This window comes from Ovis aries, chromosome 6, assembly GCF_016772045.2.
Source record: "Ovis aries strain OAR_USU_Benz2616 breed Rambouillet chromosome 6, ARS-UI_Ramb_v3.0, whole genome shotgun sequence".
In the NCBI taxonomy this organism is placed as follows: domain Eukaryota; kingdom Metazoa; phylum Chordata; class Mammalia; order Artiodactyla; family Bovidae; genus Ovis; species Ovis aries.
Genome location: NC_056059.1, coordinates 102,617,093 through 102,629,995, shown reverse-complemented (window position 1 = coordinate 102,629,995; position 12,903 = coordinate 102,617,093). Strand labels below are relative to the sequence as shown.

Genomic DNA, 12,903 nt, shown 5'->3' with positions numbered 1-12,903 from the left:
CTATCCACACAATGGAATGAATCACGCAGCAATTAAAAAGGACAGAGCCACTGACACCCGCTGTGCCACAGAGAAACTTCAAAATCTTCCGTGAGTGAAAAAAAGCCAGGTGCAAAAAAAAAGACAAGGTCCCATGCACATGAAGCACCCACAAAAGGCAAATGTATACCCAGACAAAAAGTAGATTAATGGTTGGAAGGGGCAGGAGGGGAGATAAAATGTCCTAAAATTGATTAATGGAGATAACTGCATTATTCAGTTAAGGAACTAAAAATCACTTGAAAAGGCCAACTTTTAAGATCTGCATTATATGCCTCAAAGTTGTAAAGAGAGAGGGGGAAACAACCTTGGGCTGGGGGAATGCATCCATAAAATGAAAAGTAACATGGGAGATAAAAGATCTGGGTGATAGTGAACATGCCTTGATTAAAGCTAACCCCTATCTATTTGCAAAAAAAAAAAAAAGTTACTCACCACGATACCCAAAAGACCAAAAGGAGTGGAGAAGCTTCTACTTTGGTCTTTAAAATAAGAGATAATACCATTAGCTTACGAGTTTCACCACAGAATTATGAGTAACCTCAAATAGAAACCAAGTTTCATTCTAGGCTAATCATGACAACTGTCAAGACTTTTAAAAGCCCACAAATTAAACTCACATGAAGTAAATCTAATGATTTTCATTTTATCCTCAGAAAAACAGGACTCTTAAAATACGTTTGTAAGATGTTTATAAGAACAGGTCCCTGTCACGAGGGTTAAAACAAAACTCCTACATTATAAGCAATATGACAGAAATTATCAAATTCAGTCTTTTATGACTTCCCATCTAGGGTTTTTTGTCTTCCGGGCAGTTTCAACTCAAAAACAAAAATTAAGTTTAACTGGTTTACTCTGACGTTTACTGAAACCAAGAGACACAGACCACACTGTTTCGTCTCTACATCTTCAGGTAGCAGAGCCTCTTTGTGAAACAAACATAACATACTGGGTTTCCTTCTACCCTTTATCTTAATGTTAGTAAATGTTGTTGCCTGATTTTTCCCATGTGGTACAAAGTTTGTATTCACACAGCTTTCTTTCTTTTCTAAATGGAGCACTAGCACAAGTATGCCTGACCTCTAAGAGGGAGTTGAGAGAGAAAGGCAGATATACAGACTATGAAAGAATAACAGAAAAATGTAATTACTAAAAATGTAAAGGCTATGTCAAAATTACTCGGAAAAAAAATGAGAGTTTTAGCTCCTGTTTTACAGTCTAGAACTTTGAACCAGTGTTTTTAATTTAAAAAAAAATCAAAATCCTATTTTCAAATGGTCTATTAACTCAGCAAGAAGCTATTTTCCTTTAAAAAAAAAACCCATAAAATCCTAAGATCATGAACTCAAATTTTTATCAGTGTTTTAGTAGCTAAAGTTACCACCTTACTAGGTAGGTCATCTCACTTAGAAATACTGAAGGTAAAAATATATATATATATTATTTTGTCAATCATGAGACAAAAATATGTAATGCCTACAAAGCTGAATAGGAAACAGGTTTCATACTTTCACACAAAACAATGGGAACTGGTTAATTTTATACCACTTTCCATAAATTCACATCCCAAGCAAATCAGGTACACCTGTATTTTTAAAGCAAAGAGAATGGGGAGAGGAAAACCATTTAAAAAGTTACCCAGATGCACAGCTACCCAGGATGAAAGCCACAGGACAGTCTCAGCTCTTGCACCACCACCAAAACACACGCCCCACATCAAAATTTAATTACACTGCACAACACTTTGCGAATTGAGCTTCATATTTTATCAACTGCTCTGCTTTTGACAGGACAGTTTCCTGAAGGAAAGTTCCAAGAATTGAAAAGTTCCAACACCCACATACCAGAAAGCGTTTCCTGAATTTTGTTACAGGAACTGACTTCTGCTGTAATTTTAACATTTACTTTCCAGAGGAGTTCCATTTAAAAATTTTTGTTGCAGATTCTTTGCTCAACGACAGAACACCTAGACAATGCTCTTGCTTAAAAGGTGGGGGAGAAAAAACAAATTTTTATTTCAGTTTCAAAAGTTGGGATGTGATTGACTGACTCACTTGTACAACTGGCTCAGTTGTAACTTTTCCTCTGGGAACAAAAACAACTGCCATCTGACAGGGGACGGGGGTTGGGGGTGAGGAGGGTGGGGGCGTGGAGTTACCAGTTTTGGGAGGGAGCCCAGAGTAGACACGAAAGGGTCGATTAGGTAACCAGGTCCTTAAGAAGTAGTTCTTGGGAAAGCTTGGCTTGAGCAAACATTGGACGTTGCTTCTTGGTATCTCCCTTTTCATGTTTTAAATATAGGTGCATTTGGACATTTCAACTAATAGAGTTTGTAATTGATATATAAGTTTATAAAAGTAGACATCTTCCTTCTGTACCAACCTCTTGTCTATTTCATTGCGGGGGAGGGGGGACATGTGTACCGATGAATATATATTAAATCAGAATGTAACGGCATTACATGATACAGTTTATATGACACTGTATCTCTCTCACACACACCCGATTTCACCAAGAGACGTAGGTGGGCCTCTGGCCTCAGACCCAGCAGGGCTCCTCTACCCAAGCTCAACCCTGAACCTACCCACTAGGAATCTCTGGGTGGGGTTGGGGGAAGTGTAGAATCTGCCTGTTAAGAAGCTCTCGTGGTGTTTCTTGTGTCTAGTCCGGTTTAAGAACCTTGAGCTTAATATAACCACCCTGCCCCTTAAACATTCCTTCCTTCACTTTTATTTGTTTCATTGCCCAATCAAGCGGTAAGCAATACTGGAAAGAAAGGCAAGATCCTATGTGGGTAAAACACCCGCAAGCCAGGGACTCAAGAGTCGCCTGAACTCTCCCGGGCCCACCCAAACAAAGGATCAAGTGGCCCACAGGCCTCCAGGCGTTCACCGTCACATGAGCCAAGGGGGAGGAAGGACAATCCTTGGTACTTTTAGGACGTGGGGGAACTGTGGGTGTCCCTCTGGAAACACGATACCTAATCCCCAAATCAAGACAATTTAGCTGTCAATAGAAACAATCTATTTCCCCCTTCTGTTTGCTGCAGTTCCTTTTGACAAGATGTCACTACTGGGATTTCCTCTTAATATATTAAATCTGACATCAAATTACTGCTTTGAGTAACAGCCTTAAGAACCTGACAGGAGTCCCAATCTGGTTAAATTAAAAAAGAAGCCAATAAACCAATGCAAGAAAACAACAGACGTTCACTAGAGAAAAAGACTCGCAGGATATTAAGTCGGCTGGCTTGGTGGCCCTCAGGTTAAGCTTTAACTCGCTGTGGGTAGATAGGAAAAGGGGAAAGTTTGCACAGGGGCGGGATTCTCAACACTGATCGCTGCCAAGACACAAAAAGTCAGCGCTGGGATGGTTATTAAAGTTAATTTTTACTTTTGGGTCTCCAAGGGCATTAACACCAAAAGTTATAAATCTTACCCATCCTCCTCCCCTAGGGCCTGAAGCTAAAACATCATTTGCTACAGACATACTTGAGCAACAGATTTTGCGTTCTAGTTGCTGTTTTATTTCGAGCAAAGGAACACATTTACATTCGTACAAAAATGAATGAAGGGGGATTTTCCTCATGGCATGGTGGATTAGAATATGCCTGCCAAAGCAGGGGACATGGGTTCGATACCTGCCAAGGGAAGATCCCACATGTTGAGGAGCAACTAAGCTCGTGTGCAACAAGTACTGAGTCTGCATGCTGCAACTACTGAAGCCCGCTGGCCTAGAGCCTGTGCTCAGCAACTAGCGAGTAGCCCCTACTTGCTGCCAAGTAGAGAAAGCCTGCACACAGCAATGAAGACCCAGCACAGCCAGAAATAAATAACTTTTTAAAAATAAAATGAAGAACAATCCGAAGCAAAGCTAAAATACTACAATCTGGCTCCCCCTAATTTTTTTTTTTCACTGAAGGAAAAAGGATAGGTAACCATTTAAGCTGTAAAAGTTATGCACCCAACCTGTATCAATAAAATGAACCACAAGAGAGAGGTAATGACACCCAGGCTTGGTATGTTTGTACTTCTGAGCCAGGAAACGTTGTTCTCAAGGTGCCGACTGTATTTCCAACTGGTAGGGAAGGTAAAGTCAGAATACACTGTAGCCGGTAGGCCTTTCTCACCACCATGTCACGTACAGGACTTCCCCTTTCAGAGGACAGATTTTGGAAATACATTTATCGTCCTATCTTGGGAAGAAAACGAAATGGAGAACTTTGCTAACGGAAAACTAAGTTTAGATATTTAGAAGCAATCAAGTTGTGTGTTACAACTTAAAGCAGTTATGAAACTAACCAGCTTTATAATTCCTCCATTTTACAACTATTAAGTAAATACATAGATTCGCATGCTCAAAACAAGGGACAGTACCCAGATAAGGGTGATCTCTCTTATCGATGATTAAGATAGTGAATATATTTGACATTTAAGTTGCTTAAATGAAGCATTCACTGAGTTCCATTTTCAAAAGAGTATAGAACCAGTTAGTGAACACCTTATCATGGTACAGTATGGAATCCCCTAACTCTCGTGAGACCGCTTGAGTCCATTTTGCCAAAGAAGATCTCCATAAATCAGCTGATTAAAAAAAAAAAAAGACTCAATTCTACCACCTTCATCATGGTAGAACCTGTCATCTGAGTCAGGAAGCTCAGCTGGGCTCTCAGGATGAACTAGAAGGAAATCATTTAAGGGACCTGTCTGTTTCTCTTCTGTCCAGGACACAGTTTACAATGGTGTCATGAGGGAAAAAATGAGGACATTCACTGGGTCAAAATACTGCATAAATTATTTCCCTCTTGAAATCACTTCCTTGAACTGCACTTTCCGAAACACCAAACATTCTTCTTTGATATTTGCTCATATTTAATCAGAGCTTTTTTGCTTTCATGAATTTTCTTCCAAGGCAATCTTTACAAAGCTCATAAATCAGGGGTGGGGGCAGAGGATGGGGCAAAACTGGTTCCATACCAGTTTAAGGGCCCTGCCTTTTGCAGTGGAAAACTTTCCCCACCAGAGTCAGAGATCCACCAAAAACTAGCTTCATAATAATCTTGGGAACAATCTGACTTTCCTCTGTTATTTTTTTTAAACGTCATTAACTTTAGGCAAATTCAAACAAAAAAACCTGTGGGAGAGTTCACTAAACCTAATTTCCTTTTGGAGTTTGTCTGAAAACTTTTTTTTTTTTTTTTTGAGACGCTGTCAGCCACTAGAGGCTACTCTACTGAAGAAGCAAGTTCAACTCCCCCAATCTCTTTGGAGCACCCCACCCCACCCTACCCTGGAGGCGGGGGCGGGGAGGACAGACCAGAGCTTCTCAGGTAGCACAAGGTGCATTTAAAACCAGTTAATCCCCACTGGTAGTTGAAGATACATACATATTCCTTTCTAATATTCAGGGACTGCTTCAGTGAAAGGGTTAGCTGAGATGAAGAATCAGACAAAGCCCTCTTTTCTCTTTTATCCATCAACACATTCCTCAATATAAGGCAAGCTAATCCTCATAGAAAAGGATAGATCTACAAACTGATAGGATTTTATACCTTCCCCTACCCATCATCATAGGGTTTACCAGTCCACAAAAGATGGTGGGCCAGGCTATATAGGTCTATGAAAACAGTTTCCAAGAGCTTTAGGTCAGAATTTGGAAACTAAAGCCATGGTCTGTAACTATTTCACATTAAAGGAAGCAAGTTTGTTGCCAATTCGCACAGGAAGTATCATCAATGTATCTGTTCTGCTTATATATTCCCAAGAACTGCACACACTGCTCTGAGAGAGGAGGCATAGAGTATGCTCTGCTTTAACAACCTTGTACTTTTAAGTAAGTGCCTTTCTCCACAATTCCGAAAAGGCAAACCATACCTTTGACGTTTTCAAAATACTGACCCAAAATCTAATTTTTTAAACTTAGGCAATTGACCTTTCATTCAGTAAATGTCTTCCATATCTAGCAGAAGAAATAACACAGAGCAAAACAAAACAATCAATTTGGTACTTTCTGCTTTAAAGTGAAGGCGAGGATTATGCAACCTCAACTGATGAAAGTTCACAAGCCAGAAGATACTTAAGTAGTCCCTCCATCGTTCAAAGTACTTCTAGCTTATGCAGGGGACACTAAAAATATGAGACAGTATCTTAAGGAGCTGACTACAGAGAAGAAATACACATGAAAAATTAGTCATACACCATCCAGCAATACAAAAGGCAACTTCATCTAAGTTTCCATCTACCTCTTCTACTCAAAAATCAAAAGAAAACAGATTATTTAAGCAGTGCACAATGAAGCTATTGTGGTTAGAACAAGCTGAGCTATTAATATTTAGATCCAGTGAGTCCTAGAATCTAAATTAATTGTTTCAAAAGCCAACGGGTGTGGCAAGTGGCACATGGACAAGATGTCACTGCCCCAGACTGTACATCACAGGTGACGGTTCCTTTTCTATTAGCACTGCTTGGGCAGCGGGGACCAGCTCGAGGGTTTCTGGAAATCCAAAAAGACTTGCAATCTTCTCCATCTGTTCTCTCTCTGGATGTCAGAGAGACACTGTCCCACAAACACAATGTCTAAGTGAGCTTGAACCACATTCCAGCTACAAGTGAAGAAAATGTGTATTCTCCACTTGTAAAACATGATCCGAAAAGATACACGCACCCCGATACTCATAGCAGCACTGTTTACAATAGTCAAGACATAGAAGCAACTTTAAAATCCATCAACAGGGGAATGGATGAAGAAGATGAGGTGTGTGCATACGTATGTGCGTACGTATGTGCGTGCGTGCGTGCGTGCGTGTGTGCTAAGTCGCTTCAGTTGCGTCTGACCCTTTTTGACCCTGTGGACCGAAGCCTGCTAGTTCTTCTGTCCATCGGATTCTCATGGCAGGAATACTGGAGTGGGTTGCCATGCCCTTCTCCAGGGGCTCTTTCCAACCCAGGGATCAAACTCATGTCTCTTACATCTCCTGCACTAGAAGCAGGTTCTCTACCACTAGCACCACCTGGGAAGCCCCTATGTCTGTATGTATAATGTGTGTGTGTGTGTGTGTGTGTGTGTGTGTGTAAAGGAATATTGCTGCTGCTGCTAAGTCGCTTCGGTCGTGTCCAACTCTGTGCAACCCCACAGACGGCAGCCCACCAGGCTCCCCCATCCCTGGGATTCTCCAGGCAAGAACACTGGAGTGGGTTGCCATTTCCTTCTCCAGTGCATGAAAGTGAAAAGGGAAAGTGAAGTCGCTCAGTAAGTGTCGGACTCTTCATGACCCCATGGACTGCAGCCTACCAGGCTCCTCCATCCATGGGATTTTCCAGGCAAGAGTACTGGAGTGGGTTGCCATTGCCTTCTCCTTTAAAAAGAATGAAATAATGTTATTCACAGTAATATGGATGGAGTCAGACACAGCTGAGCGACTGAACTGATACTGAGTAAAGTCAAACAGAAAAAGAAATGATATTGCTAACATGTAGAATCTTTTAAAAAAATACAAATGAACATAAAATAGTAACGGACAACAAATGAACTTATGGATGGGGTGGGGAGGGTGGGTGGGGAAGAAGTCAGGGAGTTTGGGACTGACATGCACACACTGCTATATTTAAAATGGATAACCAACAAGGACCTGTATAGCACAGAGAACTCTGCTCAAAGTTATATAGCAACCTAAATGGGAAAATAATTTGAAAAGAACAGATACATGTATATGCATAACTGAATCACTCTGCTGTACACCTGAAACACAACATTGTTGATCAACTGAACGCCAATATGAAGTTTATAAAGCAATAAACTACAGGAAAGTTAAATAAATTCTGATGTTTCAGTGTACTGAAACACTGGGAGTTAGACAAAATGGTAATTTTAAAGAGTAAGTAGCAGTTTAGAACCATGCTTATCATATAATATTGCATGAAAACAAAATTCAGATTATATCTGTGATGAATGTAACTAAAATGATTTCTGGACCCTCTGCAGAAGAAATACAAAATAAATAAAACACAGTTATTGATGTGGTAAAAAAGAAAGAAGGCTTCTCAGCTGGGAGCTAGTGGCAAAAAACCTGCCTGACAGTCCAGGAGACCAAGAGATGTGGGTTGAGTCAGAAAGATCCCCTGGGGGAGAGCATTGTACCCCTACTCCAGTATTCCTGCCTGGAAAACTTCAGGGTCAGAGGAGCCTGGCAGGTTACAGTCTATGGGGGTTGCAAAGAGTTGGGACACAACTGAGCATGTGAGTGCATGCTGGCACACACACATAGAAAAGAAAAGAAAATGCACATTTACTACTTGTGAGAGACACTCCATAAGGTAGACATAATGCAAACAAGACATCATGGCCTTGTGGCTTTGTTCCTCGTTCAAGGGCACATCTGAAGGCCAGGTAGAAGAGCGAAATGTGTATAGTCTTCCTATTTCAATCACCAGCAAATTGAACGACCATGCTGATAACTCGGATTTCTACATCTTACAGCAGATTATTTCTGGCAGAAACTGCTTTTTTGTGCCTTTAGATTGAGGCTCTGCAGCTCCCCTTTGACACCTCATCTCAGCATTAAAGAGGCAGCCTGAAAGTGAGGAAACGCTGCAGGCCTCTCAGGAGTTGGGCACTGCTCCACCTGGGTAACCTCAAGCAAGAAAAGACTGACTGGGCCTCAGTTTCCTGAACAAATGTGAAAAAGAAAAAGTACTTACCTACTTAAGTGACTGCAAAGAGTCAACCAGGTAATCCAATTACAGCTGCTGTGCCTGGCACACAGCCATGTCCAATTTAGCTATTACCTCATTTTACTCTTCATTAGTTTAAGGGCGCAGACACTGAAATCACTCACACCTGAGTTCAAATCCCTGCTTTCTAGCTTTGAGCACTGTTACATACAATTTAATTTCTTAATCACAATGTCTTAATCCAAGGTTTTGATGCCCTGGACCCTTCAGGCAGTTTACATTTCAGTCAAGGCTAGTAAAAATAAAGATGCAACTGCAGTTTCTCAGCAAAGTTTTCCTACAACACAGCCCCAAGAACCTCCTTCTTAGAAAAACCAATAAAATGGGGGCAGGGGATAAACCACTCAGAGAGGATTAATTATACACAGCACATAGGAGACGCTCTATAGAGTGAAGTTCTCTTCCTAGAAAGTTTTATCTCTTAGGAAAAGAATTTAAACTCATCAAGCCTACACTTCAACAGGAAAGCATCTATTTCTCTGACATATCTGGGTCTTCAGACCCGACTTGTGTTGAGCCTTGTAAGGTTCCCCCAAATGACTCTACAACCTCAAAAAGCAACTTGAGCAGCCCTCCAATCATTTTAAACGTGACACCAAAGGACTTTCTAATAAAACTGCAAGTTAAAAAAGAAGGCATATCTAAGTTCTTAAGCCTCCTTTAGCCCCAACTGCTGTCACAACTAAAATGACAGCACACACAGCAGTCTGCATCTCGTAATCACTGATGCCTTGTCATCACTCTTAAAGGCTCATTTACCAAAAGGAAAAAAAAAAAGAGGTAACAAACCAGGGAAAGTCAGGGTTGGAGGTTCTTACTATAGCGTTCCTCTGACAGCAACTGCTGTTCATTATCCTCTCCCTTCACCAACCCCGGTACATTCCTGGTCTTTGCCTACTCAGCAGATTCACGAAAGCTGTGCCGTTTTATGTGCGATCGTACATTTTGGCAGTAAAATTTCCAGTCACTTACCAGGCAAATTCTCAACCATCAACCCCCAAGGCGAACTGTTTCGCGTTAATTGATTTTCAAAGTGCTGCTCAAGGCATTACCAGAGGGAGGGGGAAAAAAATCAGGAGAACCTAAGTGAGGTGCACAAAGAAACTAAAGGACGATTTGGGCAAAGGCAGACAGGTTAAGCCAACTTGATCTCCCTGAAAATAATTATGGGGGTTGGGGGGCGGCCAGAGAAGAGAAATCTAACTTGAACCTTAACTTTAACTCAACCCCTCTTCCTGTCCTCTGCAGAAATAGTCTAGTACGTCCTTCAGACTTCTTTTTTTTTTCCACTTTTTAAAATCTGACATACATAACGATGAGAAAGCAATGACAAAGCTGCTTCCTGCCGGTCTTCTGCACAGCACCCCAACCCTTCCCCTGCAACCTTCCATCCCCCTCGCCACTCACACACATTTGGAAAAGTTTCTCTCGGCGCCTGCCTTACCTTGACTGGGCTGCCATAATTCAGTCTGTAGAGCTCAAGGTCTGCCGTCCATCAGCGCCTCCAAGCCGCGGCCCTCCTGCCGGCGCCGCGCTCACCATTTGCCGGGGCCGGGCGGGGACGATTCCCCAGCGCGACTCCCCGAGGTGACGGGACTACCTGCTCCGGCAGCCCGGGTGTCCTCAGCGCAGCCTCCGGCTCCGAGCGTATTGGCTCGCGCTAATCCTGATAGACATCCGGGCACTGGGGCCTCTGCAGGCGCGCTCCACTCCGGACCGGCCGGGGGAGCGTCGCGTCCGAAGCCGACAGCGACCGCGATCCCTGCGGGCGACTCCGGAGGAAGCGACGCCGCCAGGGCTCCCTCGGCGCCAAGCCCACCAAAGCGCAGCTCCCGCTGAGCGGCGCTGGCACGCCGGCCCGCAATTAGCAGGGGAAAGAAAACCGTCCTTGGGCTCACTTCGAGGTGTCCGAGTTCGCCCGGACACCCCCGCCCACAAAGTTCTGGTGGTACAGCCCGACTCCTTAAAAGGGCAGGGCGCTCGGCAGGGCAAGCCCGAGGCTGCGCCGGGCGGGGGCGCCGAGCCCCGAGCGCCGACGCAGCCCAGCTGGCCCGCTCGCAGCCGAGCCCCGCCTGCAGGCTCCTGGCGACCGCTCTCCTGCCAAGGTTTTAGCAATGTACACACACGGCCGGAACACGCAGTACCCCGACGCTCCAAACTCCAGCCCCGGTTTGAATCGGTGTTGAATACTGGGGCCCAGAACCTGAAGTGAACTAGGAATTAAAAAAAAAAAAAAAAAAAAAACCACAGCAGCAGATCAAGCTCTTTACTTTTGATCGTGCCAACGCTTGCAGTCAGGAAATGTGCGACTACCGCACACTTGTTAAACATTGTTGGCTTTCAGTTTTGATTTGAAACAAATGTTTACAAAACGCCCTCTCTGTTACTGGACAACATGCAGATACGAAAAGGCAACAGCCACTCGTTTGGCACTGACAGACGTCATTAAGGAACTGACCAGTTTTTAGGAAATAACTTAGGATGCAAGCCGACAATATATTAAACGCTGTAAGTACAAACGAAACCGTGTCCTACTAGGGGGACCACGAAAGGCATTTAAATTCTGCCTAGAGCTAAGCAGGAGACAACGACGCTAAACGGGAGGAAAGGTGGGCTTCAGCATCTCACTGGGGACCAGCAGCACGCTGTAGGGGGCTGAAAACTTAAATGCATGTCCCCCTGCCGCCTAGAATCATGACGATGTCACCAAACTCGCAGAGCTACTCCAGACTGTATTACTAAGGAGCCATGCACAGAGAAATGTTGACATCTGCCTGAAAACTGCAAGGCTGTGGGGTGGGGGCTGATGGGGTAGGAGGAAGGCACAAAAGCATCTTTATAGTGGTTCTCAAAGTGTGATTAGTGGTCTCCCGGGAGTCCCTGAGACCTTCTCAAAGGTCACAGCTATTTTTAGAGTAACACAAAGACATTGTCGTTTTCACTGTGCTGACATTTGCACTGATGGTGCAAAAGCAATTGTGGGGAAACTGCTGGAGCCTTATCACTCAACAAGGCAGTGGCTCTTCACCACACATTAGCAGTTAAAAAAAAAAAAAGTGTTTACATATATCCTTAATGAAACAACCAGTAGGGATTACTACTTTTAGTAAATCATGACCCTTGCATACAGGTCATTTTAGTGTTCTTTGTGACAAAATGGGAAAGTAGTCATGTATGGATGTAAGGGATGGACCATAAAGAAGGCTAATCACCAAAGAATTGATGCTTTTGAACTGTGGTGCTGGAGAAGACTCTTGAGAGTTCCTTGGACTGCAAGGAGATCAAACCAGTCAATCCTGAAGGAAATCAGTCCTGAATATTCACTGGAAGGACTGAGGCTGAAGCTGGAGCTCGAGTACTTTGGCCACCTGATTTGAAGAGTCGACTCATTAGAAAAGACCCTGATGCTGGAAAAGATTGAAAGCAGGAAGAGAAGGGGACAATAGAGGACAAGATGACTGGATGGCATCATCAACTCAATAGACATTGAGTTTGAGCAAACTCCTGGAGATGGTGAAGGACAGGGAAGCCTGGCATGCCACAGTCGGACATGACTGAGCAACTGAACTGACTGATTTGTTACCTGGCAGTCATTTTCACAAAAATGAACAAAGTGAATCTGTTTCTTCCAGGGAAACAACTGACAGTATTTATTGCCAATGATAAAATTTGAGTTTTGAAGCATTTTGGAAAACTTGACACCTGTCATGGTGAGCTTGATAGCTTCCCAGTACTTCAAGACGTCCCTGATGAAGTAAGGACAGTGAGGAACGTGGCTTTAGAAGACCTGCCTAACCTAGTGACCAGAATTTTCTAAATAGTACAAAATCATGCAAGGGTAAAGGGTCCACTGAAAGTGCAGGAAAGACCAATGGATTTTAATATATGAAAGATTAAAAACAGCTCAATGAAATGACTCCAGATTCTACACTGCAACTAACCTTTAGGAAACTATGATTGTAGACTTTTGGTATAATATCAAAAAAGGTATTAAAGTACTCCTCCTTTTCCTGTGTGAGGCTACATTTTCTCATTTTCTTCATAGATTTCAGCCAAAATAACACTGCAACACACTGAATTCAGAAACAGATATGAGAATCCAGCTGTCTTCTACTGAGCTAGACAGTAAAGAGAT

General features: G+C 43.0%; 1 protein-coding gene across 7 annotated transcripts in view; it reads right to left on the bottom strand.

The window, feature by feature from the left end:
* Window positions 1-12,903, bottom strand: part of AFF1 (ALF transcription elongation factor 1) — a 199,197-nt gene that overhangs the window by 132,049 nt on the left and 54,245 nt on the right. For 3 of the 7 annotated variants that reach the window (XM_027971163.2, XM_027971164.2, XM_042251615.1), the window contains exon 1: window positions 10,213-10,430. The exons of the other annotated variants lie outside the window; for them this stretch is intronic. In XM_027971163.2, the coding sequence (XP_027826964.1) occupies window positions 10,213-10,229 (17 nt within the window). In that variant the 5' untranslated portion in view covers window positions 10,230-10,430. Of the gene's footprint in view, window positions 1-10,212; window positions 10,431-12,903 lie in introns of those variants that run through there. 7 annotated transcript variants of the gene reach the window in all.